Here is a 27020-nt window from a genome sequence, read left to right on the forward strand (position 1 = left end):
CCCCTTTTAACTTCTTACGGATCATTGGGACGCTTGCGTCCCACCTCGACAACATCCGGTGAAATTGCAGAGCGTCAAATTCAATTTACAGAAATCGTAATATTAAACATTCATGAAAATACAAGGGTCATACATCATTTAACTTCTTACGGCTGAGATCCCGTTAACGGGATCGATATGACAACAGCCAGTGAAAGTGCAGGGCACCAAATTCAAACAAATCTCATAATTATTTTACACCATTTTAAAGAAGCTTGTTAATCCCACCACAGTGTCCGATTTCAAAAAGGCTTTATGGTGAAAGCACACCAACTGATTATGTTAGGTCAGTACCTAGTCACAGAAAACACAGCCATTTTTCCAGCCAAAGAGAGGAGTCCCAAAAAGCAGAAATATAGATAAAATGAATCACTAACCTTTGATCTTCATCAGATGACACTCATTGGACTTCATGTTACACAATACATGTATGTTTTGTTCGATAAAGTTCATATTTATATCCAAAAATCTCAGTTTACATTGGCGCATTACGTTCAGTAATGTTTTGCTTCCAAAACATCAGGTGATTTTTGCAGAGAGCCACATCAATTTACAGAAATACTCATAATAAACATTGATAAAGATACAAGAGTTATGCATGGAACTATAGAGAAACTTCTCCTTAATGCAACCACTGTGTTAGATTTAAAAAAGCTTTACGGAAAAAGCACACCATGCTATAATCGGAGTACAGCGCTCGGAGAACAAAACAAGCCATACAGATATCCGCCATGTTGTGGAGTCAACAGAAGTCAGAAATAGCATTATAAATATTCCCTTACCTTTGATTTTCATCAGAATGCACTCCCATGAATCCCAGTTCCACAATAAATGTTTGTTTTTTTCGATAAAGTCCATCATTCATGTCCAAATACCTCCTTTTTTTCGTGCCTTGAGTTCACAAATCCAAATTCACGACGCGCAGGCCAGACAAAGTAAAAGAAATCCATTACAGTTCATAGAAACATGTCAAACGATGTATAGAATCAATCTTTAGCATATTTTTAACATAAATCTTCAATAATATTTCAACCAGAGAATTCCTTTGTCTTTAGAAATGCAATGGAACACAGCTACCTCTCACAGGAGCATGCCTGAATGACCTCAAATTTTAGGACCAAAATTTACACTCGAATCGGCAAAGAGTTGAAAAACTACACTCCTCAGATTTCCCACTTCCTGGTTGGATTTTCTTCTCAGGTTTTTGCCTGCCATGAGTTTTTTGTTATACTCACAGACATCATTCAAACAGTTTTAGAAACTTCAGAGTGTTTTCTATCCAAATTATCTACTGATAATATGCATATCTTAGCTTCTGGGCCTGAGTAGCAGGCAGTTTACTCTGGGCACCTTATTCATCCAAGCTACTCAATACTGCCCCCAAGCCATAAGAAGTTAAAAGCTTATCATCTTGTTAATCCACCTGCTTTGTCAGATTTCAAAAAGGCTTTACGGGGAAAGCACACCATGCTTTCCCCATCTGAGGACAGCGCCCCGCAGGAAAAAGCATTACATACGGTGCCTTGCGAAAGTATTCGGCCCCCTTGAACTTTGCGACCTTTTGCCACATTTCAGGCTTCAAACATAAAAATATAAAACTGTATTTCTTTTGTGAAGAATCAACAACAAGTGGGACACAATCATGAAGTGGAACGACATTTATTGGATATTTCAAACTTTTTTTAACAAATCAAAAACTGAAAAATTGGGTGTGCAAAATTATTCAGCCCCCTTAAGTTAATACTTTGTAGCACCACCTTTTGCTGCGATTACAGCTGTAAGTCGCTTGGGGTATGTCTCTATCAGTTTTGCACATCCTGGCATTTTTTCCCATTCCTCCTTGCAAAACAGCTCAAGCTCTGAGGTTGGATGGAGAGCATTTGTGAACAGCAGTTTTCAGTTCTTTCCACAGATTCTCGATTGGATTCAGGTCTGGACTTTGACTTGGCCATTCTAACACCTGGATATGTTTATTTTTTAACCATTCCATTGTAGATTTTGCTTTGTTTTGGATCATTGTCTTGTTGGAAAACAAATCTCCGTCCCAGTCTCAGGTCTTTTGCAGACTCCATCAGGTTTTCTTCCAGAATGGTCCTGTATTTGGCTCCATCCATCTTCCCATCAGTTTTAACCATCTTCCCTGTCCCTGCTTCCCTGTCCCTGCTGAAGAAAAGCAGGCCCAAACCATTATGCTGCCACCACCATGTTTGACAGTGGGGATGGTGTGTTCAGGGTGATGAGCTGTGTTGCTTTTACGCCAAACATAACATTTTGCATTGTTGCCAAAAGTTCAATTTTGGTTTCATCTGACCAGAGCACCTTCTTCCACATGTTTAGTGTGTCTCCCAGGTGGCTTGTGGCAAACTTTAAACGACACTTTTTATGGATATCTTTAAGAAATGGCTTTCTTCTTGCCACTCTTCCATAAAGGCCAGATTTGTGCAATATATGACTGATTGTTGTCCTATGGACAGAATCTCCCACCTCAGCTGTAGATCTCTGCAGTTCATCCAGAGTGATCATGGGCCTCTTGGCTGCATCTCTGATTCGTCTTCTCCTTGTATGAGCTGAAGGTTTAGAGGGACGGCCAGGTCTTGGTAGATTTGCAGTGGTCTGATACTCCTTCCATTTCAATATTATCGCTTGCACAGTGCTCCTTGGGATGTTTAAAGCTTGGGAAATCTTTTTGTATCCAAATCCGGCTTTAAACTTCTTCACAACAGTATCTCGGACCTGCCTGGTGTGTTCCTTGTTCTTCATGATGCTCTCTGCGCTTTTAACGAACCTCAGACAGTGCAGGTGCATTTATACGGAGACTTGATTACACACAGGTGGATTGTATTTATCATCTTTAGTCATTTAGGTCAACATTGGATCATTCAGAGATCCTCACTGAACTTCTGGAGAGGGTTTGCTGCACTGAAAGTAAAGGGGCTGAATAATTTTGCACGCCCAATTTTTCAGTTTTTGATTTGTTAAAGTTTGAAATATCCAATAAATGTCATTCCACTTCATGATTGTGTCCCACTTGTTGTTGATTCTTCACAAAAAAATAGTTTTATATCTTGATGTTTGAAGCCTGAAATGTGGCAAAAGGTCGCAAAGTTCAAGGGGGCCGAATACTTTCGCGAGGCACTGTACATTTTCCAACCAAGCAGATGCGAAACGAAAGTCAGAAATAGTGATAAAATAAATCACTTAACTTTTGAAGATCTTCATCTCGTTGCAATCACAAGGGTCCCAGCTACATAACAAATGGTCCTTTTGTTCGATAAAGTCCATTATATCCCAAAAAAGTAAGCTTCAATAGCGCGCTTGACTCCATAATCCACCAGTTTCCCTCGTTCAAAATGAATCCCGTAAATTACCAATAAAGTTAAGTCAAACAACATTCCTAATCAATCCTCAGGTACCCTATTATGTAAATAAATGATATAATTTAAGACTGAGAATACCGGAGACCGGAATACACTACAGCCAAAATGGGAGCCACTTAGAAAAACAACAAATTCTAGCTCATTTTTCAAAAAACAAGCCTGAAACCATTTCTAAAGACTGTTGACATCTAGTGGAAGCCCTAGGAACTGCAATCTGGCAGGACTCAGTTTTATATTCCCATTTCCAGCCATTGTAATCAGAGGTGAGCTGAATTATTATTTGTTTGGATGGATTGTCCTCGGGTTTATGCCTGCCATATCAGTTCTGTTATACTCAGACATTATTTTAAGTTTTGGAAACTTCAGAGTTTTCTGTCCAATACTACCAATTACAGTGGGGAGAAAAAGTATTTGATACACTGCAGGTTTTCCTACTTACAAAGCATGTCTGTAATTTTTGTCATAGGTACACTTCAACTGTGAGAAACGGAATCTAAAAAAATCCAGAAAGCCACATTGTATGAATTTTTTTAAAAAGTAATTAATTTGCAATTTATTGCATGACATAAGTATTTGATCACCTACCAACCAGTAACAATTCAGGCTCTCCCAGACCTGTTCTCCACTCATTACCTGTATTAACTACACCTGTTTTGAACTCGTTCCCTGTATAAAAGACACCTGTCCACACTCAAACAGACTCCAACCTCTCCACAATGGCCAAGACCAGAGAGCTGCGGAAGGACATCAGGGCTACAATTGTAGCCCTGCATAAGGCTGGGATGGGCTACAGGACAATAGGCAAGCAGCTTGGTGAGAAGGCAACAACTGTTGGTGCAATTATTAGAAAATGGAAGATGTTCAAGATGACGGTCAGTCACCCTCGGTCTGGGGCTCTATGCAAGATCTCACCTCGTGGGGCATCAATGATCATGAGGAAGGTGCGTGATCAGCCCAGAACTACACGGCAGGACCTGGTCAATAACCTGAAGAGAGCTGGGACCACAGTCTCAAAGAAAACCATTAGTAACACACTAGGCCGTCATGGATTAAAATCCTGCAGCGCACGCAAGGTCCCCCTGCTCAAGCCAGCGCATGTCCAGGCCCATCTGAAGTTTGCCAATGACCATCTGGATGATCCAGAGGAGGAATGGGAGAAGGTCATGTGGTCTGATGAGACAAAAATAGAGCTTTTTGGTCTAAACTCCACTTGCCGTGTTTGGAGGAAGAAGAAGGATGAGTACAACCCCAAGAACACCATCCAACCATGGAGGTGGGAACATCATTCTTTGGGGTTGCTTTTCTGCAAAGGGGACAGGATGACTGCACCATATTGAGGGGAGGATGGATGGGGCCATGTATCGCAAGATCTTGGCCAACAACCTCTTTCCCTCAGTAAGAGCATTGAAGATGGGTCATGGCTGGGTCTTCCAGCATGACAACGACACAAAATACACAGCCAGGGCAACTAAGGAGTGGCTCCGTAAGAAGCATCTCAAGGTCCTGGAGTGGCCTAGCCAGTCTCCAGACCTGAACCCAATAAAAAGTCTTTGGAGGGAGCTGAAAGTCCGTATTGCCCAGCGACAGCCCCGAAACCTGAAGGATCTGGAGAAGGTCTGTATGGAGGAGTGGGCCAAAATCCCTGCTGCAGTGTGTGAACCTGGTCAAGAACTATAGGAAATGTATGATCTCTGTAATTGCAAAAAAAGGTTCCTGTACCAAATATTAAGTTCTGCTTTTCTGATGTATCAAATAGTTAGTGGGGCAAGAAAGTATTTAGTCAGCCACCAATTGTGCAATTTCTCCCACTTAAAAAGATGAGAGGCCTGTCATTTTCATCATAGGTACACTTCAACTATGACAGACAAAATTAGAGAAGAAATCCAGAAAATCACATTGTAGGATTTTTAATGAATTTATTTGCAAATTATGGTGGAAAATAAGTATTTGGTCAAAACAAAGGTTTCTCAATACTTTGTTATATACCCTTTGTTGGCAATGACGGAGGTCAAACGTTTTCTGTAAGTCTTCAGAAGGTTTTCACACACTGTTGCTGGTATTTTGGCCCATTCCTCCATGCAGATCTCTAGAGCAGTGATGTTTTGGGGCTGTTGCTGGGCAACACAGACTTTCTACTCCCTCCAAAGATGTTCTATGGGGTTGAGATCTGGAGACTGGCTAAGCCACTCCAGGACCTTGAAATGCTTCTTACGAAGCCACTCCTTTGTTGCCCGGGCGGTGTGTTTGGGATCATTGTCATGCTGAAAGACCCAGCCACATGTCATCTTCAATGCCCTTGCTGATGGAAGGAGGTTTTCACTCAATCTCACGATACATGGCCTCATTCATTCTTTCCTTTACACGGATCAGTCGTCCTGGTCCCTTTGCAGAAAAACAGCCCCAAAGCATGATGTTTCCACCCCCATGCTTCACAGTAGGTATGGTGTTCTTTGTCCTCCAAACACGACGAGTTGAGTTTTTACCAAAAAGTTCTACTTTGGTTTCATCTGACCATATGACATTCTCCCAATCTTCTTCTGGATCATCCAAATGCTCTCTAGCAAACTTCAGACAGACCTGGACATGTACTGGCTTAAGCAGGGGGACACGTCTGGCACTGCAGGATTTGAGTCCCTGGCGGCGTAGTGCGTTACTGATGGTAGGCTTTGTTACTTTGGTCCCAGCTCTCTGCAGGTCATTCACTAGGTCGCCCCGTGTGGTTCTGGGATTTTTGCTCACCGTTCTTGTGATCATTTTGACCCCACGGGGTGAGATCTTGCGTGGAGCCCCAGATCGAGGGAGATTATCAGTGGTCTTGTATGTCTTCCATTTCCTAATAATTGCTCCCACAGTTGATTTCTTCAAACCAAGATGCTTACCTATTGCAGATTCAGTCTTCCCAGCCTGGTGCAGGTCTAAAATTTTGTTTCTGGTGTCCTTTGACAGCTCTTTGGTCTTGGCCATAGTGGAGTTTGTAGTGTGACTGTTTGCGGTTGTGGACAGGTGTCTTTTATACTGATAACAAGTTCAAACAGGTGCCATTAATACAGGTAATGAGTGGAGGACAGAGGAGCCTCTTATTAAAGAAGTTGTTACAGGTCTGTGAGAGCCAGAAATTTTGCTTGTTTGTAGGTGACCAAATACTTATATTCCACCATAATTTGCAAATAAAATCATTAAATCCTACAATGTGACTTTCTGGGTATTTTTTTTTTACCCCCTCATTTTGTCTGTCATAGTTGAAGTGTACCTATGATAAAAATTACACACCTCTACATGCTTTGTAAGTAGGACAGCCTGCAAAATCGGCAGTGTATCAAATACTTTTTCTCCCCACTGTATATGTATATCCTGGCTTCTGGGCCTGAGTAACTGGCAGTTTACTTTGGGCACCTCATTCATCCAAACTTCCGAAAACTGCTCACTAGCCCGAAGAAGTTAATGAAAGGTTCGGCCCCATCACTCACATGGATCATAAGATGCACACTGTATGTGAAACATGATCCACTGGGCTAATCCCTACTGTACAGTTGGTCAACTAATTCACCCACCCCACTGGTTGTACGGTCAACCTGGTCACCATGATGAAGGACATAAAGGTGTTAATTAATCTTTGTCTTGTTGTTGCAGGGATTGACCTGGAGAACATTGTGTACTACAGAGACAACACACACTACTTTGTGATGACTGCAAAGAAGCAGAGTCTGCTGGACAAGGGGGTCATCATCCATGTGAGTGATGTTTGTTTTGCTCCTTTGTTTTCACTTTCCCCATATGTCAATCCCCCACTCTTCTAATCCCCAACAGTTGAGCTATTCACAGCTGTGCCATTGTGCCCTATCTGCCAGAGGATGCTAAATCTCAGCCCTTTGTTTGAACTGGGAATAAAAGCACAGAACAAGATACATTTGAGAGAGGAAGAGGTGTTGCTGGGTGAGAAGGAATCTGGCACCTGTGTGTGTCTGGTCTCTGAAGGCTCGTTTTCATTTAATTTCTCCTTCAGTGAAGATGGACTCCTCATCCTTCCTGCACTGAATGTGACCTCTGTGTAGTCTTAAACTCTCGTCATAGCACTGCTGCCTTGACTGGTTCAAATTGTCAGTGAGCTCTTGACTTATATTTTAAATTGTACAATAGAAATGTTTGATAAAAGAATATGATGGGGATTTGCATGTGAGGGCGCTGATCCATAACAATAATGTAGTAGACTTGTAATCCCTGTAATTGCTTGCTACCTGAGGTGAAACCTGTCCCTTTGTTGTTGTTTTTTAACCAGCTGCTGAAACAGACTTGTACTACGTAGTTTTTCAAAGTCTGCTTACGTGTTCAGAAATGTTGAACAAAACTATCTAGGGCAACTAAAGTCTTTAGGGCCGGTTGCCATCACCTCAGTCTAATCTACACATGATGATGAAGAGGTAGGTAGGTAGGGCCCTGATGTTTTCCTGACCATATGATCTGACCAGGAGAATCTTAAGCCCCAGTTATAGGCTCCAACTAGGACTTGGTAGAGGTGGTGCTCTGATTCTTTCGGAGCAATACTATTCATTTTCCATCAACCCGCCCTGTTTCTTGGTCCTGCAGGATTACATTGAAACAGAGAAGCTGCTGGGCCAAGACAACGTGAACCAGGAGGCTCTTCTCTCCTACGCCCGCGAGGCGGCCGACTTTGGCACCAACTACCAGCTGCCCTCTCTGGACTACGCCATCAACCACTGCAACCAGCCCGATGTTGCCATGTTCGACTTCACCTGCATGTGCGCCTCAGAGAATGCGGCGCTGTTCAGGGAGAAGTGCGGACATCAGCTACTGGTGGCTCTGGTGGGGGACAGTCTATTGGAGGTGAGGGGGGCTTTACGTCATACTGATGTTGTGGGTGAAATTAATACACATTGTCACACCATAGCAAAATGGAGTTAAACATTTTGCAGCAGAAACCAAAGAAATGCCTTTCTTATTGGACAACTTCAGGTTTCCCCCTCCCTGTTCAGTCTGTTTTCATCCGTATGGTGTGCCGGGATATAGATTACTGTTCATTTAATTTCTCATGCTAGTTAATTCACAAAGCTTTGTCTAAATGCCTCTCAAGTCACAGGAGCCAACAGTAAATGTAGTTTATTGGGATCCCCAATGCTGCCAAGGCAGCAGCTCCTCTTCCTGGGGTCCAAACATGAAAAACAACACAAAGAAAATTAATAATATACTGCGGCAGACCAGGGGGTTGGGTCAAAACGTTTACACAGATCAGACACAGACAGAGTAGAATTAGCTCAGTATCAAAGGTATTTATTAAAAGAACAGGTTTCCCCCAAGAGACCCTCTCAGGGCTACTGTCTTCTGGGCTCCGGGTCTTTCTGTATCTTGTGGGGATTAAAAACTGAACTCTCTCCTGTTACCTCTGATACCGTCCCCAACTATACAGGAGTCCTTTCCTCCCCCAGTCTCTCCCCTGTGTGCTGCTCTTCTTGAGGCTTTATGGGACTTGTACAGCTGGTGAGCAATCAGCCCTTGATTACTCACCAATCCCCAATCAGCCCCAATTAATCCTGGCTGGAGAGCCTGTTGAGACCAGGCACGTCCAGCAGATTGATGGAGCCATCGCCTCGTGATGTCTTCTCCGTCAGTCACCAGGCCTCTGAGTCTCCCCCTGGTGGCTGACCTGCTGCACGCCCCCCCCCCCCCCGCACTAGCTCTGTCGTGGAAAGGAACTGTCATCAGTGCGAGGTATGTCGCCCGTCTCGATAGGGCATCCGTGTTTCATGCATCCGCGATTCCATGCTTCGCACCTAACCTGTGCACAACAGAAAAAGAGAGGTGTTGAAGGGACAAGAACCACCTGGTGACCGGATCGTTTGTCCCTTCCCCTGGCCATCCAGACCAGGGGTGCATGGTCCGTGACCAGTGTGAAGTGGGTACCTAACAGGTAATACTTGAGTGTCTAGCGCCCACTTCACCGCTAGACACTCTTTCTCAACAATATAGTATTTTTTTTCTCTCTGGGTATCAGCTTTCGGCTGATGTACACGGTGGGGAGGAGCACAACATGTATCTGGGACAGAACGGCCTCTAGTCCCACTTCATGCCTCCGTCTGGGCCAACATCGGCAGCTGGAAATCGGGCAATACGAGAATCGGATGGGAGCAAAGCGCGTCCTTCAGGCGGCTGCACGCCGCTTCTTTCTCGTCCGTCCATTTCACTGTTTTCGGGAGGCGGGCCCTGGTTAGATCATTGAGAGGGAAGCTATAGCCGCAAAGTTGGGGATAAACCGGCTATAGTATCCTGCCAGTCCCAGGAAGGACTTGACCTGTGTCTGGTCAGGTGCTCTTTCCAACCTTGCCTGTGGATGAGGATATCATCCAAATGGGTGAAGAACTTTGTTCATCAGTCTCTGGAATGTGGGCAGGGCTACGTGGTGACCGAACGGGAGCACCTGGTACTGATACAATCTGTCTGGTGTTGAAAACGCCGTCTTCTCCCGGGATGAGGCTGCCAACGGTACCTGCGAAGATCCTTTGGTCTTCAACGACCCAAATCCTCAACATAACTTCCACTTCCTGTTTCACGGCCTTCCTTTGTGCCTCCGGAATCCGATATGGCCTCTTTCGTACTGTTTCCCCGGGCCGGGTATGGATGTGGTGTTCAATGAGGGTCGTGCGGCCCGGATTCTCTGAGAATGTTCCGATCGACAAGCTCCCTGAGCTCTTGCTTCTGGGCCAGGTCGAGGTCCTCATTGCTCGGGACCACCACTGGTGTCCTGGCTCCCGACCATAACATGGCCAAGGCTGTCCTCTTGTGCCATTTCTTCAACAGGTTCACGTGTAAATCTGGTTTCCATCACCCGGGCTGCCACACGCGGTAATTGATAGGTCCCAGCTTCTCGATCACCTCTCATGGCCCGTGCCTTGTTGCCAGGAACTTACTTTTGGCCATGGGGATCAAGACCAACACCCTGTCTCCCACTTGGAGTTCTCGGGGCTGGGCTCCCCGATTGCCCAATGCGCCCAAGCCTACATTCTCCATATGTTCCCTCACGACTGGCCATATGGCTGTCATCCGCTCCCTCATTGTCTCCACGTGCTCTACCACGCTGCGTAAGGGGGTCAGTCGGGCTTCCCACACCTCCTTGGTGAGGTCCAGTAGGCCGTGTGGCCTCTTCCTGTAGAGGAGTTTGAAAAGGGAAAAACCCATGGAGGACTGGGGTACTGCTTGGATTGAGAACATTAGGTGGAGTAGTAGCTGGTCCCAGTTCTTCCCATCCTGCTCGATGACCGTCCTCACAGCATTTACTTGAGCGTTTAAAAAAAAAAAGTATTTTAAATCGCTCGACAAGCCCATCCGTCTGCGGGTGAAAGGAGGTCCAGATCTGCTTGTGTGCTTTCCTGCAGATCATCTTTCATTAGGCAGGACAAACTCCGTACCTTGGTCTGTCAGGATTGCATTCCGGATGCCCACCCAGCTAAAGAAGTGGAACAGCTCCCGAGAGATTCCCTTGGCCACCGCCACCAATAGGAGAATGGCCTCGGGATACCGCGTGGCATAGTCTACGATTTAACAGGATGTACCAGTGTCCTCGTGCTGTATTTACCAGGGGTCCCACTATGTCCATGACGATGCATTCAAAGGGAACCCTGATGATCGGTAGGGGGACCCGTGGGTTTCGGAAGTATGCCTTTGGGGCAGGCATTTGGCGCTCCGGGCAGCTGCGACAGCACTCTTCCACGGCCCTCCTCATCCCGGGCCAGTGGAATCGGGTGGTGATCTGTTCCCGGGTCTTCTCCATTCCCATGTGCGCCCCCAACAGGTGAGTGTGGGCCAGCTGAAGAACAGTTCCCACATACCGTCGGGGCAGCAACAATGCCTCTCAAAGTTCCCCCTGTTGGCCCGACACCTGATACAAAAGGTTATTCTTGATTTGGAAATGGGGGGGATATCGCCAGTCACTCACCCCCGGAAGTAGCTGTCCATCTACCGCTATCACTTGGGCTGCGGCAGCTTTCAAGTTAGGGTCCTCCCACTGGGCCATCCCAAATTGGCCCCCAGGGGGTGTCTTGACTGGCCCCTCGATCGTTCGGTCTCCCGGTTCAGCAGGCTCGTGGTTACGAGGGTAAACATGCTTCTGCCATTGTAATAGAGCTTCTGTGTCATGTCCATCAACCTTCACCGGGACCATGGGTGCAGTTGACTCGTGATGTAGTTCACTCCGTGACCCACCTCACTTCCTGGACTTGCTGATGGGATCGACTCCTCTGAAGCCGGGAAATTCCAGGCCATGTGCCACACTCAAAACACCTCCTTTGGTCTTTATCTACCTGTGGTTGTTCGTGGCGGGTCGGCCCGAACCCAGCCATCTCTTTGCGGTCCTTTGGCACTGCCGACTGTCGGTTCGGGGTACCCAGCAGTGGGGCTGTTCTTCCGACTCCTTGAATAGGTTGCCGACTTGCCCGGCTCCCACTTAGCAGGGCCTGAGTGTTCTGATGCATCTCCACTGCTTCCAGGAGGCCCTCCAAGGTCTGGGGCGTGCATAGACTCGCTGCCCTCTTCATGTCGTGGGGTAGTGCCCGTTGGATGCAATCCTGGACCACTTTGTCTAGGATGGAGGAGGTGGGTACGTCGGTTAGGAGCCATCCCCTGGTGATGCCAGCAGACTGGCCCACTTCTGCCTCGGCCATCCTTCCAGTAGTGCTGTCTGTTCAAATGTACAGAAGTAGGTTTCAATGTCATCTTCTGTTAGCTGACCTGCTCTACACCACAATACATACATAATATTCTGCCTCTCCCTCAAGCTTCAGAAACGCGAGATGGCTCCAGCCCTATGAGCTGTTCCGGCCAACTACCTACATAATACAATAGGTAATACATTGCAATTTGTTTAATTTCTTAATTAATCTTTATTTAACCAGGTAAGCTAGTTGAACAAGTTCTCATTTACAACTGCGACCTGGCCAAGATAAAGAAAAGCAGTGCGACACAATTAACAACAGTTACACATGGAATAAACAAGCGTACAGTCAATAACACAATAGAAAAAAGTCTATATACAGTGGGTGCAAATGGTGAGGTACGGCAAAAAATAGGCCATAGTAGTGAAGAAATTAGTTTAGCAAATTAACACTGGAGTGATGGAAGAGCAGATGATGATGTGCAAGTGGAAATACTGTTGTGCAAAAGATTATAAAAGTAAATAAAATATGAGGTAGGTAGATTGGGTGGGCTATTTACAGATTGGCTATGTACAGCTGCAGCAAATGGTTTACTGCTCAGATAGCTGATGGTTAAAGTTGGTGAAAGATGTCTTCAGTGATTTTTTTTTTTGTTGTTTTTTTTTTTTTCAATTTGTTCCAGTCATTGGCAGCAGAGAACTGGAAGGAAAGGTGACCAAAGGAGGTGTTTGCTTTGGGGATTACCAGTGAGATATAACTGCTGGAGCGTGTGCTATGGGTGGGTGTTATCATGTCTGGTGAGCTGAGATAAGGCAGAGCTTTACCTAGCATAGACTTATAGATGACCTGGAACCAGTGGGTCTGGCGATGAATATGTAGCGAGGGCCAGTCGACTAGAGCATACAGGACGCAGTGGTGGGTGGTACAGTGGGTCAAAAGTATTTAGTCAGCAACCAATTGTGCAAGTTCTCCCACTTAAAAAGATGAGAGGCCTGTACTTTTCATCATGGGTACACAAATTTATTTGCAAATTATGGTGGAAAATAAGTATTTGGTCACCTACAAACAAGCAAGATTTCTGGCTCTCACAGACCTGTAACTTCTTCTTTAAGAGGCTCCTCTGTCCTCCACTCGTTACCTGTATTAATGGCACCTGTTTGAACTTGTTATCAATATAAGACACCTGTCCACAACCTCAAATAGTCACACTCCAAACTCCACTATGGCCAAGACCAAAGAGCTGTCAAAGGACACCAGAAACAAAATTGTAGACCTGCACCAGGCTGGGAAGCAACTTGGTTTGAAGAAATCAACTGTGGGAGCAATTATTAGGAAATGGAAGACATACAAGACCACTGATAATCTCCCTCGATCTGGGGCTCCACGCAAGATCTCACCCCGTGGGGTCAAAATGATCACAAGAACGGTGAGCAAAAATCCCAGAACCACACGGGGGACCTAGTGAATGACCTGCAGAGAGCTGGAACCAAAGTAACAAAGCCTGCAATCAGTAACACACTACGCCGCCAGGGACTCAAATCCTGAAGTACCAGACGTGTCCCCCTGCTTAAGCCAGTACATGTCCAGGCCCGTCTGAAGTTTTCTAGAGAGCATTTGGATGATCCAGAAGAAGATTGGGAGAATGTCATATGGTCAGATGAAACCAAAGTAGAACTTTTTGGTAAACTCAACTGTTGTGTTTGGAGGACAAAGAATTGCTGAGTTGCATCCAAAGAACACCATACCTACTGTGAAGCTTGGGGGTGGAAACATCATGCTTTGGGGCTGTTTTTCTGCAAAGGGACCAGGACGACTGATCCGTGTAAAGGAAAGAATGAATGGGGCCATGTATCGTGAGATTGAGTGAACCTCCTTTCATCAGCAAGGGCATTGAAGATAAAAATGTTGCTGGGTCTTTCAGCATGACAATGATCCCAAACACACAGCCCGGGCAACGAAGGAGTGGCTTCATAAGAAGCATTTCAAGGTCCTGGAGTGGCCTAGCCCATCTCCAGATCTCAACCCCATAGAAAATCTTTGGAGGGAGTTGAAAGTCCGTGTTGCCCAGCGACAGGTCTGAGATCCAGATTTCTTATTGGTTGGTAGGTGATCAAATACTTATGTCATGCAATAAAATGCAAATTAATGACTTAAAATCATATAATGTGATTTTCTGGATTCGGCCCGAGAATTGAACCCTGTGTTACTTCCCCCCCAGTGAGAGACTTATTTTTTGTAGAGATTCATTTTTAAAATTAGAAGCTCGAACTGTTTGGGCATAGACCTGGAAGGTATGACAGAACTCTGCAGGCTATCTCTGCAGTAGATTACAACTCCTCCCTCTGGCAGTTCTATCTTGATGGAAAATGTTGTAGTTGCAGATGGAAATCTCAATTTTTGGTGGCCTTCCTGAGCCAGGATTCAGACACGGCAAGGACATCAGGGTTGGCGGAGTGTGCTAAAGCAGTGAGTAAAACAAACTTGGCGAGGAGGCTTCTGATTTTAACATGTATGAAACCAAGGCTTTTTCGGTTACAAAATTCAACAAATGAGTGCCTAGGAACACACAGGGCCTGGGTTAACCTCCACATCACCCGAGGAACAGAGGAGGGTACGGCTAACGGCTATCAAAACTGGTTGTCTAGTGCGTTGGGGACAGAGAATAAAAGGAGCAGATTTCTGGGCGTGGTAGAATAGATTCAGGGTGTAATGTACAGACGGTACGGGTACAGTGGATTTAAACCCAGGCACTGAGTGTTAAGAGGTTGCATCTCTGGAAGGGTTAGTTATGCTGGGTGAGGTCACATGTGTGGGAGGTGGGACAAAGGAGGTATCTAAGGCATGTTGAGTGGGACTAGGGGCTCCGCAGTAAACTACGACAACTATCCTAAACAGTGTACAAGGCATATTGACATTTGAGAGAGACAAAGCGAGGCATAAAGCAATCACAGGTGTTGATTGGGAGAGCTAGCTAAGGCAACCCCTAATCAGTGAAGACAACAACCGGTACAATGGTGATGAATGGGCAGAGACCATACAAAACATGTAAAAAATGGCAGTCCCCCCCCCCCCACCTGTCTGGTCGACTGAGATGTCAAGGAGCAACTCCTTAACATTGACACGGCTCATGGTACGCAACAAAAAGGTGATGATAGGTGGTGATAATAAATATATTTTTGTTATTCCTTAACTGAGGAAATGTAAATACAATTAACAGTGGTGTGTAGTCAGTACTCCATGTAAGTGTGTGGTTGCGTGCATAAATGTGATAATGAGGGGTGTTGAAAGGAGCCAAAGCAAACAACAAAAAACTAACAGTTTGTCTGCATGGAGAGAGTCTCCTCAATGAATGGGGAAGAGGTGTATTTATCTCGGACATACCCGGGCCCAGGTGTGTCCCATATCGCTGACGACCCTCCCAGCTCCGCTTCCTAATAAGGAAAACAAGAGTCAAGAAAAATAATACGGCAGACAGAGTGGGAGGGTCATCACATGGACAGACCTCTAACCCATTTCAGCAACCGAGTCTGTTTTGACCATGACAGCTTACTCTTTTTTTTTTCTTTTTTTAACTTTTTTATTTAACTAGGCAAGTCGGTTAAAAACAAATTCTTATTTTCAATGCCTGCCTAGGAACGGGGCAGAACAACAGATGTGTACCTCAATAACCACGTCATTCAATATTACATCCTAAATTAGGCTTAGCATTGAGTGAGTTTTTGGGAAAAATCAATGTTTTTAGTTTTTTATATATATTTAGCACCAGCCTATTGCTAGTTACCCATTCTAAAACTGACTGAAGCTCTGTTAAGTGTTAGTTATTTATTTTATTGTCGTAGCTGACATGTTTACTTTTGAGTCGTTAGCGTTCATTGAAACACAAGCTTTATTCAAGGACATTGGAAAGTCATTAGTAATAACAGAAAACAATTGCCCAAGCCGGCTGCCCTGTGGTACACTACAGAAAACCCTCTGTGTTCTATTCGATCGGTAAATCTCAATCCATAAGGCAGATGATGCAAATCCATAACACAAGTAATTTTTTTCCAGCAATGGTTTATGATCAATGATATCAAAAGCTGCACTGACGTCTAACAAAACAGCTCCCAAAATATTCTTACTATCAATTTCTTTCAGCCAATCATCAGTCATTTGTGTCAGTGTTGAGTGCCCTTCCCTATAAGCATGCTGAAAGTCCATTGTAAAGTAACTTTTTGATCAAGCACGATTATTTTCAAAACGTTTGCTAAGCCCTGGTAACAGGCTGATTGGTCAGCTATTTGAACCATTAAAGGGTGCTCTGCCATTCTTGGGCAGCGGAATGACCTTTGCCTCCCTCCAGGTCTGAGTTCACACACCGTCTTCTAGGCTTAAATTGAACATGTGGCAAACCGGAGTCACAATGTATTCTGCTACCAACCTCACTAATTTAGCATCCAGGTTGTTAGTACCAGGTGGCTTGTCACCTCTTCTTACAGTAGATCAGATGAGGATTTTTCTTCCCACACATATTCCCTATAGGCAGTTTGAGAACATTCCTAGCTTGCTTGATGTCGCTGAACAATCCGTGTGTCCTGCTTTGTATGCGTGTAGTGTGTTGACCCATGTTCTCTCTGTCTATAGCCCTTCTGGCCCACGGGGACAGGCTGTGCTAGAGGGTTCCTGGCTGCCTTTGACACGGTGTGGATGGTGAGGGGCTGGGCGCAGGGCAAGACTCATCTGGAGATCCTGGCAGAAAGGTACAGTAGGCTGGAGATGTTTACATATGAGATTCTAATGACGGCTTCCTGTGTGGCGCCGCGGTCACTACAGACCCGGGTTAGATCCCAGGCTGTGTCACAGCTGGCCGTGACCGGGAGACCCATGAGGCGGCGCACAATTGGCCCAGCGTCGTCCGGGTTAGGGGAGGGTTTAGCCGGCCGTGATTTCCTTGTCCCATCATGCTCTAGCGACTCCTTGTGGCTGACTTCGGCCGCCTGCGGGGCTGACTTCGGCCGCCTGCTGGACAGTCTTTCCTCCATGTTGGTGCGGCTGGCTTCCGGGTTAAGTGAGCAGTGTCAAGAAGTAGGATCGACCTTCGCCTCTTCCGAGTCGTAAGGGAGTTGCAGCGATGGGACAAGACTTACTTCCAATAGGATATCACGAGATTGGGGAGAAAAAGGGGTAAATGTAAAAAATAAAAAAAATAGATTATATTGACATTTTCTTAATCCAGGTTAGAGACCGGTTCCAGTCACTTTGGAAAAAATTGCTGTCAGGTGTCTACATTCAAATTATGATTAGATCCATATTGCTACATGTTAGAAACATTTGGTTATCCTATTAGTGGAAGTGATGGTGATTTTGTGTTTGTCCCACAGTATGACAGGTAATCTGTTGCTCTGGTTTTAACAGAAAATGAATGATTTCATCTCATGACATGTTTGTAGGGAAGGCCTCTACAGGCTATTACCCCAAACAACGACAGAGAACATCTCAAAGAACTTTGATCAGTACACCATAGACCCGGTAACACGGTACCCCAACCTCAACTCCAGCTGTGTCAAGCCACATCAGGTTCGTCTGAGATGGAGAATACCTTACATTTTAAACAGATACATTGTGTTGTCCTATTTACAGTGTATTCAGAACCCCTGACTTTCCACATTCTGTTATGTTACAGCCTTATTCTAAAATGGATTAAATCCCCTCCCTCCCCCCTCATTAATCTACACAGAATACCCCATAAAGAAAACATTTTTTAGAAATGTTTGCTTATTTATTTTTAAACAAACCTTATTTACATAAGTATTAAAACCCTTTGCTACGACTTTAAATTTAGCTTCGGTGCATCCTGTTTCCATTGAACATCCTTGATGTTTTTACATTTGATTGGTGTCCACCTGTGGTAAATTCAATTGTTTGGACATGATTTGGTAAGGAAAGGCACACGGTTTATGCTCTGACATGCACTGTCAACTAAGTCATGAGGTCGAAGAATTGTCTGTAGAGCTCGGAGACAGGATTATGTCGCAGCACAGATCTGGGGAAGGATACAAAAAAAATATGCAGCATTGAAGGTCCCCAAGAACACAGTGGCTTCATTAATCTTAAATGGAAGAAGTTTGGAACCATCAAGACTCTACCAAGAGCTGTCCGCCCTGCCAAACTGAGCAATCGGGGGAGTAGGGCCTTGGTCAGGGAGGCGACCAGGAACCTGCGGGTCACTGACAGTGCTCCAGAGTTCCTTAGTGGAGATGGTTGTCCTTTTGGAAGGTTCTTCCATCTCTGCAGCACGCCACCAATCAGGCCTTTGTGGTAGTGGCCAGATGAAAGCCGCTTCTCAGACACTTAAAGAAACAAGATTCTCTGGTCTGATGAAACCAAGATTGTACTATTTGGCCTGAATGCCAAACATCACGTCTGGCACCATCCCTAAGGTGAAGCATGGTGGTGTTAGCATCATGCGGTTGGGATGTTTTTCAGCGGTACGGACTGGGAGACTAGTCAGGATTGAGGGAAGGGAGACTAGTCAGGATTGAGGGAGAGATGACCAGAGCAAATTACAGACCGGTCCTTGATGAAATCCTGCTCCAGAGGGTTCAGGACCTCAGACTGGGGCGCCGGTTTACCTTTGTCCAGGACAATGACCCCAAGCACACAGCCAAGCAACGCAGGAGTGGCTTCGGGACAAGTCTCTGAATGTCGTTGAGTGGCCCAGCCAGAGCCTGAATTGAACCCGATCTAACATCTCTGTAGCGACCTGAAAATAGCTGTGCAGCAACGCTCCCCATCCAACCTGACAGAGCTTGAGAGGATCTGCAAGAAGAATGTGGAGAAACTCACCAAATACAGGTATGCAAAGCTTGAACCGTCATACCCAAGAAGACTCGAGGCTGTAATCGCTGCCAAAGGGGCTTCAGCAAAGTACTGAGTAAAGAGTTTGAATACTTATCGAAATGTGGTATTTCTGTTTTTTTTATTTTGAATAAGTTTGCAATCATTTCTAAACCGGTTTTGTCATTATGGGGTATATAGATTGCAAAATTTTAGTATAAGACTAAAGTAACAAATTCAAGGGGTCTGAATACTTTCTGAATGCACTGTAGAAAAGTTGACAATTAACCCATTCATATCCATTGCAGAAATGTTATTTATTTTAGTCTAGTTTATTTTATTATTGTTCTCTGCTTCCTAATGGACAAATCTGAAGACATTTTTAAATCAGCCAAAACATTTGTCTACAGTGAGTTTTTTTATATTGTACTATATTTAGTCTTTGGATACATGGGGTTACTGTTGTTGTTTTTTACACATTTCATGAATCAAGTGGCAGGTTCATTAAATACAGTTGAAGTCAGAAGTTTACATACACCTTAGCCAAGTACATTTAAACTCAGTTTTTCACAATTCCTGACATTTAATCCTAGTCAACATTCCATGTCTTAGGTCAGTTAGGATCACCACTTTATTTTAAGAATGTCAGAATAATAGTAGAGTGATTTATTTCAGCTTTTTTTCTTTCATCACATTCCCAGTGGGTCAGAAGTTTACATACACTCAATTAGTATTTGGTAGCATTTCCTTTAAATTGTTTAACTTGGGTCAAACGTTTCGGGTAGCCTTCCACAAGCTTCCCACAATAAGTTGGGTGCATTTTGGCCCATTCCTCCTGACAAATATGGTGTAACTGGGTCAGGTTTGTAGGCCGCCTTGCTCACACGCCTTTCAGTTCCGCCCACAAATTTTCTATAGGATTGAGGTCAGGGCTTTGTGATGGCCACTCCAATACCTTGATTTTGTTATCCTTAAGCCATTTTGCCACAACTTTGGAAGTATGCTTGGGTTCATTGTCCATTTGGAGACCCATTTGTGACCAAGCTTTAACTTCCTGACTGATGTCTTGAGATGTTGCTTCAATATATCCACATAATTTTCCTTCCTCATGAAGCCATCTATTTAGTGCAGTGCACCAGTCCCTCCTGCAGCAAAGCACCCCCACAACATGATGCTGCCACTCCCGTGTTTCACGGTTGGGATGGTGTTCTTGAGCTTGCAAGCTTCCCCCTTTTTCCTCCAAACATAACGATGGACATTATGGCCAAACAGTTCTATTTTTGTTTCATCAGACCAGAGGACATTTCTTCAAAAGGTACGATCTTTGTCCCCATGTGCAATTGCAAACCGTAGTCTGGCATTTTTATGGCGGTTTTGGAGCAGTGGCTTCTTCCTTGCTGAGCGGCCTTTCAGGTTATGTTGATATTGGACTCGTTTTACTTTGGATGTAGTGACTTTTGTACCTGTTTCCTCTAGCATCTTCACAAGGTCCTTTGCTGTTGTTCTGTAATTGATTTGCACTTTTCGCACCAAAGTACGTTCATCTCTAGGAGACAGAACGCGTCTCCTTCCTGAGCAGTATGGCGGCTGCGTGGTCCCATGGTGTTTATACTTGCGTACTATTGTTTGTACAGATGAATGTGGTACCTTCAGGCGTTTGGAAATTGCTCCCAAGGATGAGCCAGACTTGTGGAGGTCTACAATTCTTTTCTGAGGTCTTGGAATTTTCCAAGCTCATTAAAGGCACAGTCAACTTAGTGTATGTAAACTTCTGACCCACTGGAATTGTGATTAGTGTAATCTGTCTGGAAACAATTGTTGGAAAAATTACTTTTGGCATGCACAAAGTACATGTCCTAACTGACTTTCCAAAACTATAGTTTGATAACAAGACATTTGTGGAGTGGTTGAAAAACAAGTTTTAATGACTCCAACCTAAGTGTATGTAAACTTCCGACTCCAACTGTAGTAACTGTCAGGTACAGTCTCCACGACAACGGTGAAGAGGCGACTCCGGGATGCTGTTGACGTTGAGACTGGTGTTTTGCGGATGCTATTTAATGAAGCTTCCAGTTGAGGACTTGTGAGGCGTCTTTCTCAAGCTCAACACTAATGTACTTGTCCTCTTGCTCAGTTGTGCACCGAGGCCTCCCACTCCTCTTTCTGCTTAGAGCCAGTTTGCTCTGTTCTGTGAAGGGAGTTGTACACAGCGTTATACGAGATCTTCAGTTTCTTGGCAATTTCTCGCATGGAATAGCCTTCATTTTTCAGAACAAGAATAGATTGACGATTTTCACAAGTTCTTTATTTCTGGCCATTTTCAGCCTGTAATCAAATTCACAAATGCTGACGCTCCAGATACACAACAAGTCTAAAGAAGGTTCGTTTTTTTAAAATGTATTGCTGCTTTAATCAGCACCACAGTTTTCAGCTGTGCTAACATAATTGCAAAAGGGTTTTCTAATGATCAATTAATAAACTTGGATTAGCTAACACAATGTGCCGTTGGAACACAGGAGTGATGGTTGCTGATAATGGGCCTCTGTACGCCTATGTAGATATTCCATAAAAATCTGCTGTTTCCAGCTACAATAGTCATTTACAACATTAACAATGGCCACACTGTTTCTGATCAATTGATGTTATTTTAATGGACAAAAAATGTGCTTTTTCCAAAACAAGGACATTTCTAAGTGACCCCAAGCTTTTGAACAGTATGTGTGTGTACACAAACACACACATACTGTTCAAAAGCACACTACAGAATATATCCCTATTTGGTAAAAGACCAAGTCCATATTATGGCAAGAACGGCTCAAATAAGCAAAGAGAAACGACGTTCTTTCATTATTTGAAGACGTGAAGGTCAGACAATGTAGAAATGTAAAGAACTTAAAGTGCAGCCTCAAAAACCATCAAGCGCTATGATGAAAGTGGCTCTCAAAAGGACCACCACAGGAATGGAAGACCCAGAGTTACCTCTGCTGCAGAAGATAAGTTCATTTAGAGTTACCAGCCTCAGAAATTACAGCCCAAATAAATGCTTCAGAGTTCAAATAAGACACATCTCCACATCAACTGTTCAGAGGAGACTGAGAATCAGGCTTCATGTCGAATTTCTGCAAAGAAACCACTACTAAGGGACACCAACAAGAAGAGATTTGCTTGGGCCAAGAAACACAAGCAATGGACATTTGACCGGTGGAAATTTGTCCTTTGGTCTTGACTTTGGTCTTATAGATTCTTGATTCCAACCGCTGTGTGGGTGAACGGATGATCTCTGCATGTGTTTCTTAACGTAAATCATTGAGGTGGTGTGGGGGTGCTTTGCTGGTGACACTGTCAGGATTTTTATTTTTTTAAATATTTTGTATTCAAGGCACACTTGACCAGCATGGCTACCACAGCATTCTGCAGCCATCCCACCTGGTTTGAGCTTAGTCCCACTATCATTTGTTTTTCAGCAGGACAATGACCCAACACACCTCCAGGATGCGTAAGGGCTATTTTACCATGAGTGGAGGGATGGAGTGCTGCATCAGATGACCTGGCCTCCACAGTCCCCCGACCTCAACCAAATTGATATGAGTTGGACCGCAAAATGAAGGAAAAGCAGCCAACAAGTGCTCAGCATATGTGGGAACTCCTTCAAGACTGTTGGAAAATGTCTCCTCATGAAGCTGTTTGAGCGAATGCCAAGAGTGTGCAAAGCTGTCATCAAGGCAAACGGTGACTACTTTGAAGAATCTCAAATATGCAATATTTTGATTAGTTTAACACTTTTTGGCTTACTACATGATTCCATATGTGTTATTTCATAGTTCTGATGTCTTCAATATTCTACAATGTAGAAAATAGTAAAAATAAATAACCCTTGAATGAGTAGGTGTTCTAAATCGTTTGACTGGTACTGTATATATGGAAACAAGATTGAGTGGATGAAATCCTCTCGCTCATGTATTCTGACGTTGATTCCAGAGGCAGTTTGGAACTCGGTAGTGAGTGTTGCAATGGAGGACAGCTGGTTTGATGCATTACGCGCTTCAGGACTCGTTCTGTGAGCTTGTGTTGCCTACCACTTCGCGGCTGAGCTGTTGTTGCTCCATGACGTTTCCACTTCACAAAAACAACATTACTTAGTCCCCTTGGGCAGAAATTCTAACATATGAACTCTGACATACGAATGACCATCAGCAGCATCAGAGCTGGAGAAGCCTAATTACTGCCTTCATGACTCGTGACCACCGGTAATACGGTCACAGCAACAGCCCTAGGTATATACACGCACATCATCTGGACCATTGGTGTCCAATGGATAACCCCATGTGTCCAAAGGTATAGTAGGATGCAGAAATGGCTATAGTTCACAAACAGTGAGTTTATTTTGAACAGGTCAAATAACAATACTATATGCTGGTGTCAACACATTGCATTCATTTACACCAAACAGAATTTGTTCTGTGGTGATTATTTTCATATTTTACTAAATATAATACAGGGATGTGAATGGGTTAACTTGCTTAACATGTATTGACATTGGTATGCTAAAGAACCGGTTTCACAAAGCAGGTAATTCGAGTTTTAATATTCTAATATACTTCTCATGCCTCTCTCTCACAGGTGCGTCACCTGTTCATAGACGGGAAGCAGGACTCCTGTCCTCTGGAGCGGGGTGGACCCACACGTAGTTCTGTCAATCTCTCTAGACGAGGTCAGTCTTCACAAACACAAACTGACCACAGTCTGAGACTAGTCATTTCTCAGGCCTGTCATCTCAATTACTAACCTGATGCATCATCCTCTAATTATATTAGACAAGCTCAGACATAGACACCCATGTAGGCCAGGACATAGAAATGCAATTACGTCTGCAGGTCCACCCATTATGGATCATTGACTTGAATGGGAATGTCTGTTCTAGAAATTGTATTTCTACAGGCCAGGAGCTGAACGAGACGGTTTGGATTAGTCAGACGTGCAAGCATTATGGATTAGTAGCTCCTTGTGATGTACTATTAGTAATCTGATCTGTGTTTGTCCCATAAACTTGCCTCACCTGAGAGTGAATAAAAGGGCTCATCACAGTTACACCCACTTGAAACAATGACTGCGGTCACATTACATGAAGCAGGGTCAGACATGCCCAACAAAAGCGTGTGTTGGCCTACACTCCCATACCCTCATACTACTTTTAAAAAGGTATCCATGAAGACATATTACACTACAGGGATGTGTTGTATTCTCTAGCCACTGTAGCCAGGTGTATTTATCTTTCTGTGTTTTTATTTGGTGATGATGGCGTGATTGGATGACTGACTGGTTGGCCCCTCTTCTCCCACAGAGTCGGACATCCGGCCCAGCCGCCTCCTCACCTGGTGTCAGAAGCAGACACAGGGGTACAGGGGTGTGGACGTCACCAACCTCACCTCTTCCTGGAAGAGTGGCCTAGCACTCTGTGCTCTTATACACCGCCTCCGGCCAGACCTCATGTGAGAGCATGCACATGTACAGCGCCTTCAGAAAGTATTAATACCCCTTGACTTGTTCCACATTTTGTCATGTTCCAGCCTGAATTCAAAATTGATTTAAATAGATTTTTCCCTCACCCATCTAAACACAATACTCTATAATGGCAAAGTAAAAACATGTTTTTAGAAATGTTAGCAAATTCATTGAAAATTAAATACAGCAATATCTCATAAGTATACACATGCCTGAGTCGATACTTTGTAGAAGTACCTTTAGCAGTGATTACAGCTGTGGTTCTCTCTGGGTAAGTCAGCTTTCAACATCTGGATTGTGCAACATTTGCCCATTTTTATTATTTTCAAAATTCTTCAAGCTCTGTCAAATTAGTTGATCATTGCTAGACAACTATTTTCAGGTTTTGCCGTAGATTTAACTCCAAACAGTAACTCGGCCACTCAGGAATATTCACTGTCTTCTTGGTAAGCAACGCCGGTGTATATTTGGCCTTGTGTTTTAGGTTATTGTCCTGCTGAAAGGTGACTTCATCTCCTAGTGTCTGGTGGAAAGCAGAATTAACCAGATTTTCTTATAGGATGTTTGCCTCCATTCTGATATTTATTCATTTTTTTTCCCTGGAAAAACTCCCCAGTCCTTAACGATGACAAGCATACCGATAACATCATGCAGCCACCACTATGCTTGAAAATATGGAGCGTGGTACTCAGTAATGTATTGGATTTTCCCCAAACATATAACACTTTGTGTTCGGGACAAAGTTATTTGCTTTGCACTATTACTTTAGTCATCAGAATATTGTTGTTCTGTACAGCAAGGGTGTCAAACCCATTCTATGGATTTTATTTAATGTTGATTTATTAGGATCCCCGTTAGCCGAAGGCCAATGGCGTCAGCTAGTCTTACTGGGGTCCCAACACAGCAAAAAATACAATACAGACAAAATACTTTACGATTTACATACGTTTTAAAAACATTAACATGTAGTGTGTTTGTGCATCTATCAGTTACACATGCATGTCAGTATATACACACACAAGTAGGTCACATGGGGGAGAGGTATTGTGCCGTGAGGTGTTGCATTATTTTGTTTTTTTTTAACCAGGTTTGCTGTTCACCTCCGCTATATAAGATGTAAGGGAGTTCCATGCACTCATGGCTCTGTATAATACTCTGTTTCCTTGAATTCGTTCTGGACCTGGGGACTGTGAAAAGACCCCTGGTTGTATGTCTGGCGGGGTGGGTGTGTGTCAGTGCTGTGTGTCAGTTGAATATGCAAACAATTTGGAATTTCCAACACATTTTCACTTCTTGTTTTTATAAGAAACAGTCAGTCTTTCCTCAACTCTTAGCCAAGAGAGACTGGCATGCGTATTTATTATTATTAGACCTCTGATTACAATGAAGAGCAACACATGCGGCTCTGTTCTGCGCCAGCTACAGCTTAACTAGGTCTTTCTTTGCAGTACTTGACCATACGACTGGACAATAATCAAGATAAGATCAAATTTGAGCCTGCAGAACTTGCTTTGTGGAGTGTGGTGTCAAAAAAGCAGAGCATCTCTTTATTACTACCCATCTTTACAACCATTTGAATCTGTTTGGACCATGACAGTTTACAATCAAAGGTAACTTCAAGAAATGTAGGTTCATCGACTTGTTCAACAGTCACACAATTCATTAACAGATTCTGCTATGGTGTGGAATGTAGGAAATTATGTGTATCAAATATAATGCTCTTAGTTTGAGATGTTGAGGACCAGTTTATTACTGGCCACCCATTCCAAAACAGACCAACTCTTTGTTAACTTCTCTGAACCACCCATCCTGGATCCGGTATAATTGTCATCAGCAACGCTGAATAGCATAGCGCCACAGTCAAATAAAACTAAGTACACTTAGCATCAGGTAACTTGGTCACGAAAATCAGAAAAGCAATCAAATTAATCGTTTACCTTTGAAGATCTTCAGATGTTTTCACTCACGAGACTCCCAGTTAGACAACAAATGTTCCTTTTGTTCCATAAAGATATTTTTTATATCCAAACACCTCCGTTAGTTTGGTGCGTTATGCCCAGGAATCCACCGGAAAGAGGTCACGACAACGCAGACAAAAATTCAAAATTCTATCCATAATGTCCACAGAAAAATGTCAAACGTTTTTTGTAATCAATCCTCAGTGTTTTTCAAATAGCTATCCGATAATATATCAACCGAGACAGTTGGCTTTTCACTAGGACCGGGAGTAACGATAGCTGCCTTTCTCTTTGAGCCCCCACTATCCACTTACACAATATGGTCGTTCACGCTCATTCTTCAAAATAAAAGCCTGAAACTATGTCTAAAGGCTGTTGACACCTTAGGGAAGCCATAGAAAAAGGAATCTGGTTGATATCCCTTTAAATGGACAATAGAGATGCATAACAACAGAGGTTTCAAAAACAGGGGCACTTCCTGATTTGGATTTTCCTCAGGTTTTAGTCTGCAATATCAGTTCTGTATTTTCTATCCGAATATGTCAATTATATGCATATTCTAGCATCTGGTCTTGAGAAATAGTCTGTTTACTTTGGGAACGTTTTTTTTTCAAACATAAAAATAGTGCTTCAAGAGGTTTTAAGGGTTTCAGTGACCTCATTGACTG

General features: G+C 43.9%; 1 protein-coding gene across 10 annotated transcripts in view; it reads left to right on the forward strand.

Moving 5' to 3' along the window:
* LOC135524164 (F-actin-monooxygenase mical2b-like) overlaps window positions 1-27020 on the forward strand; it is an 84899-nt gene that overhangs the window by 22600 nt on the left and 35279 nt on the right. For all 10 annotated transcript variants that reach the window (XR_010452912.1, XR_010452913.1, XR_010452914.1 and 7 more), the window contains exons 7-12: window positions 7047-7147; window positions 8001-8258; window positions 16700-16815; window positions 17506-17632; window positions 23513-23603; window positions 24234-24381. Coding sequence is in view for 7 of the 10 variants with exons in the window: in XM_064951425.1 (XP_064807497.1) it covers window positions 7047-7147; window positions 8001-8258; window positions 16700-16815; window positions 17506-17632; window positions 23513-23603; window positions 24234-24381 (841 nt within the window). In the remaining 3 variants the exon portion in view is untranslated. The remainder of the gene's footprint in view (window positions 1-7046; window positions 7148-8000; window positions 8259-16699; window positions 16816-17505; window positions 17633-23512; window positions 23604-24233; window positions 24382-27020) is intronic.

This window comes from Oncorhynchus masou, chromosome 31, assembly GCF_036934945.1.
Source record: "Oncorhynchus masou masou isolate Uvic2021 chromosome 31, UVic_Omas_1.1, whole genome shotgun sequence".
Taxonomy (NCBI): domain Eukaryota; kingdom Metazoa; phylum Chordata; class Actinopteri; order Salmoniformes; family Salmonidae; genus Oncorhynchus; species Oncorhynchus masou.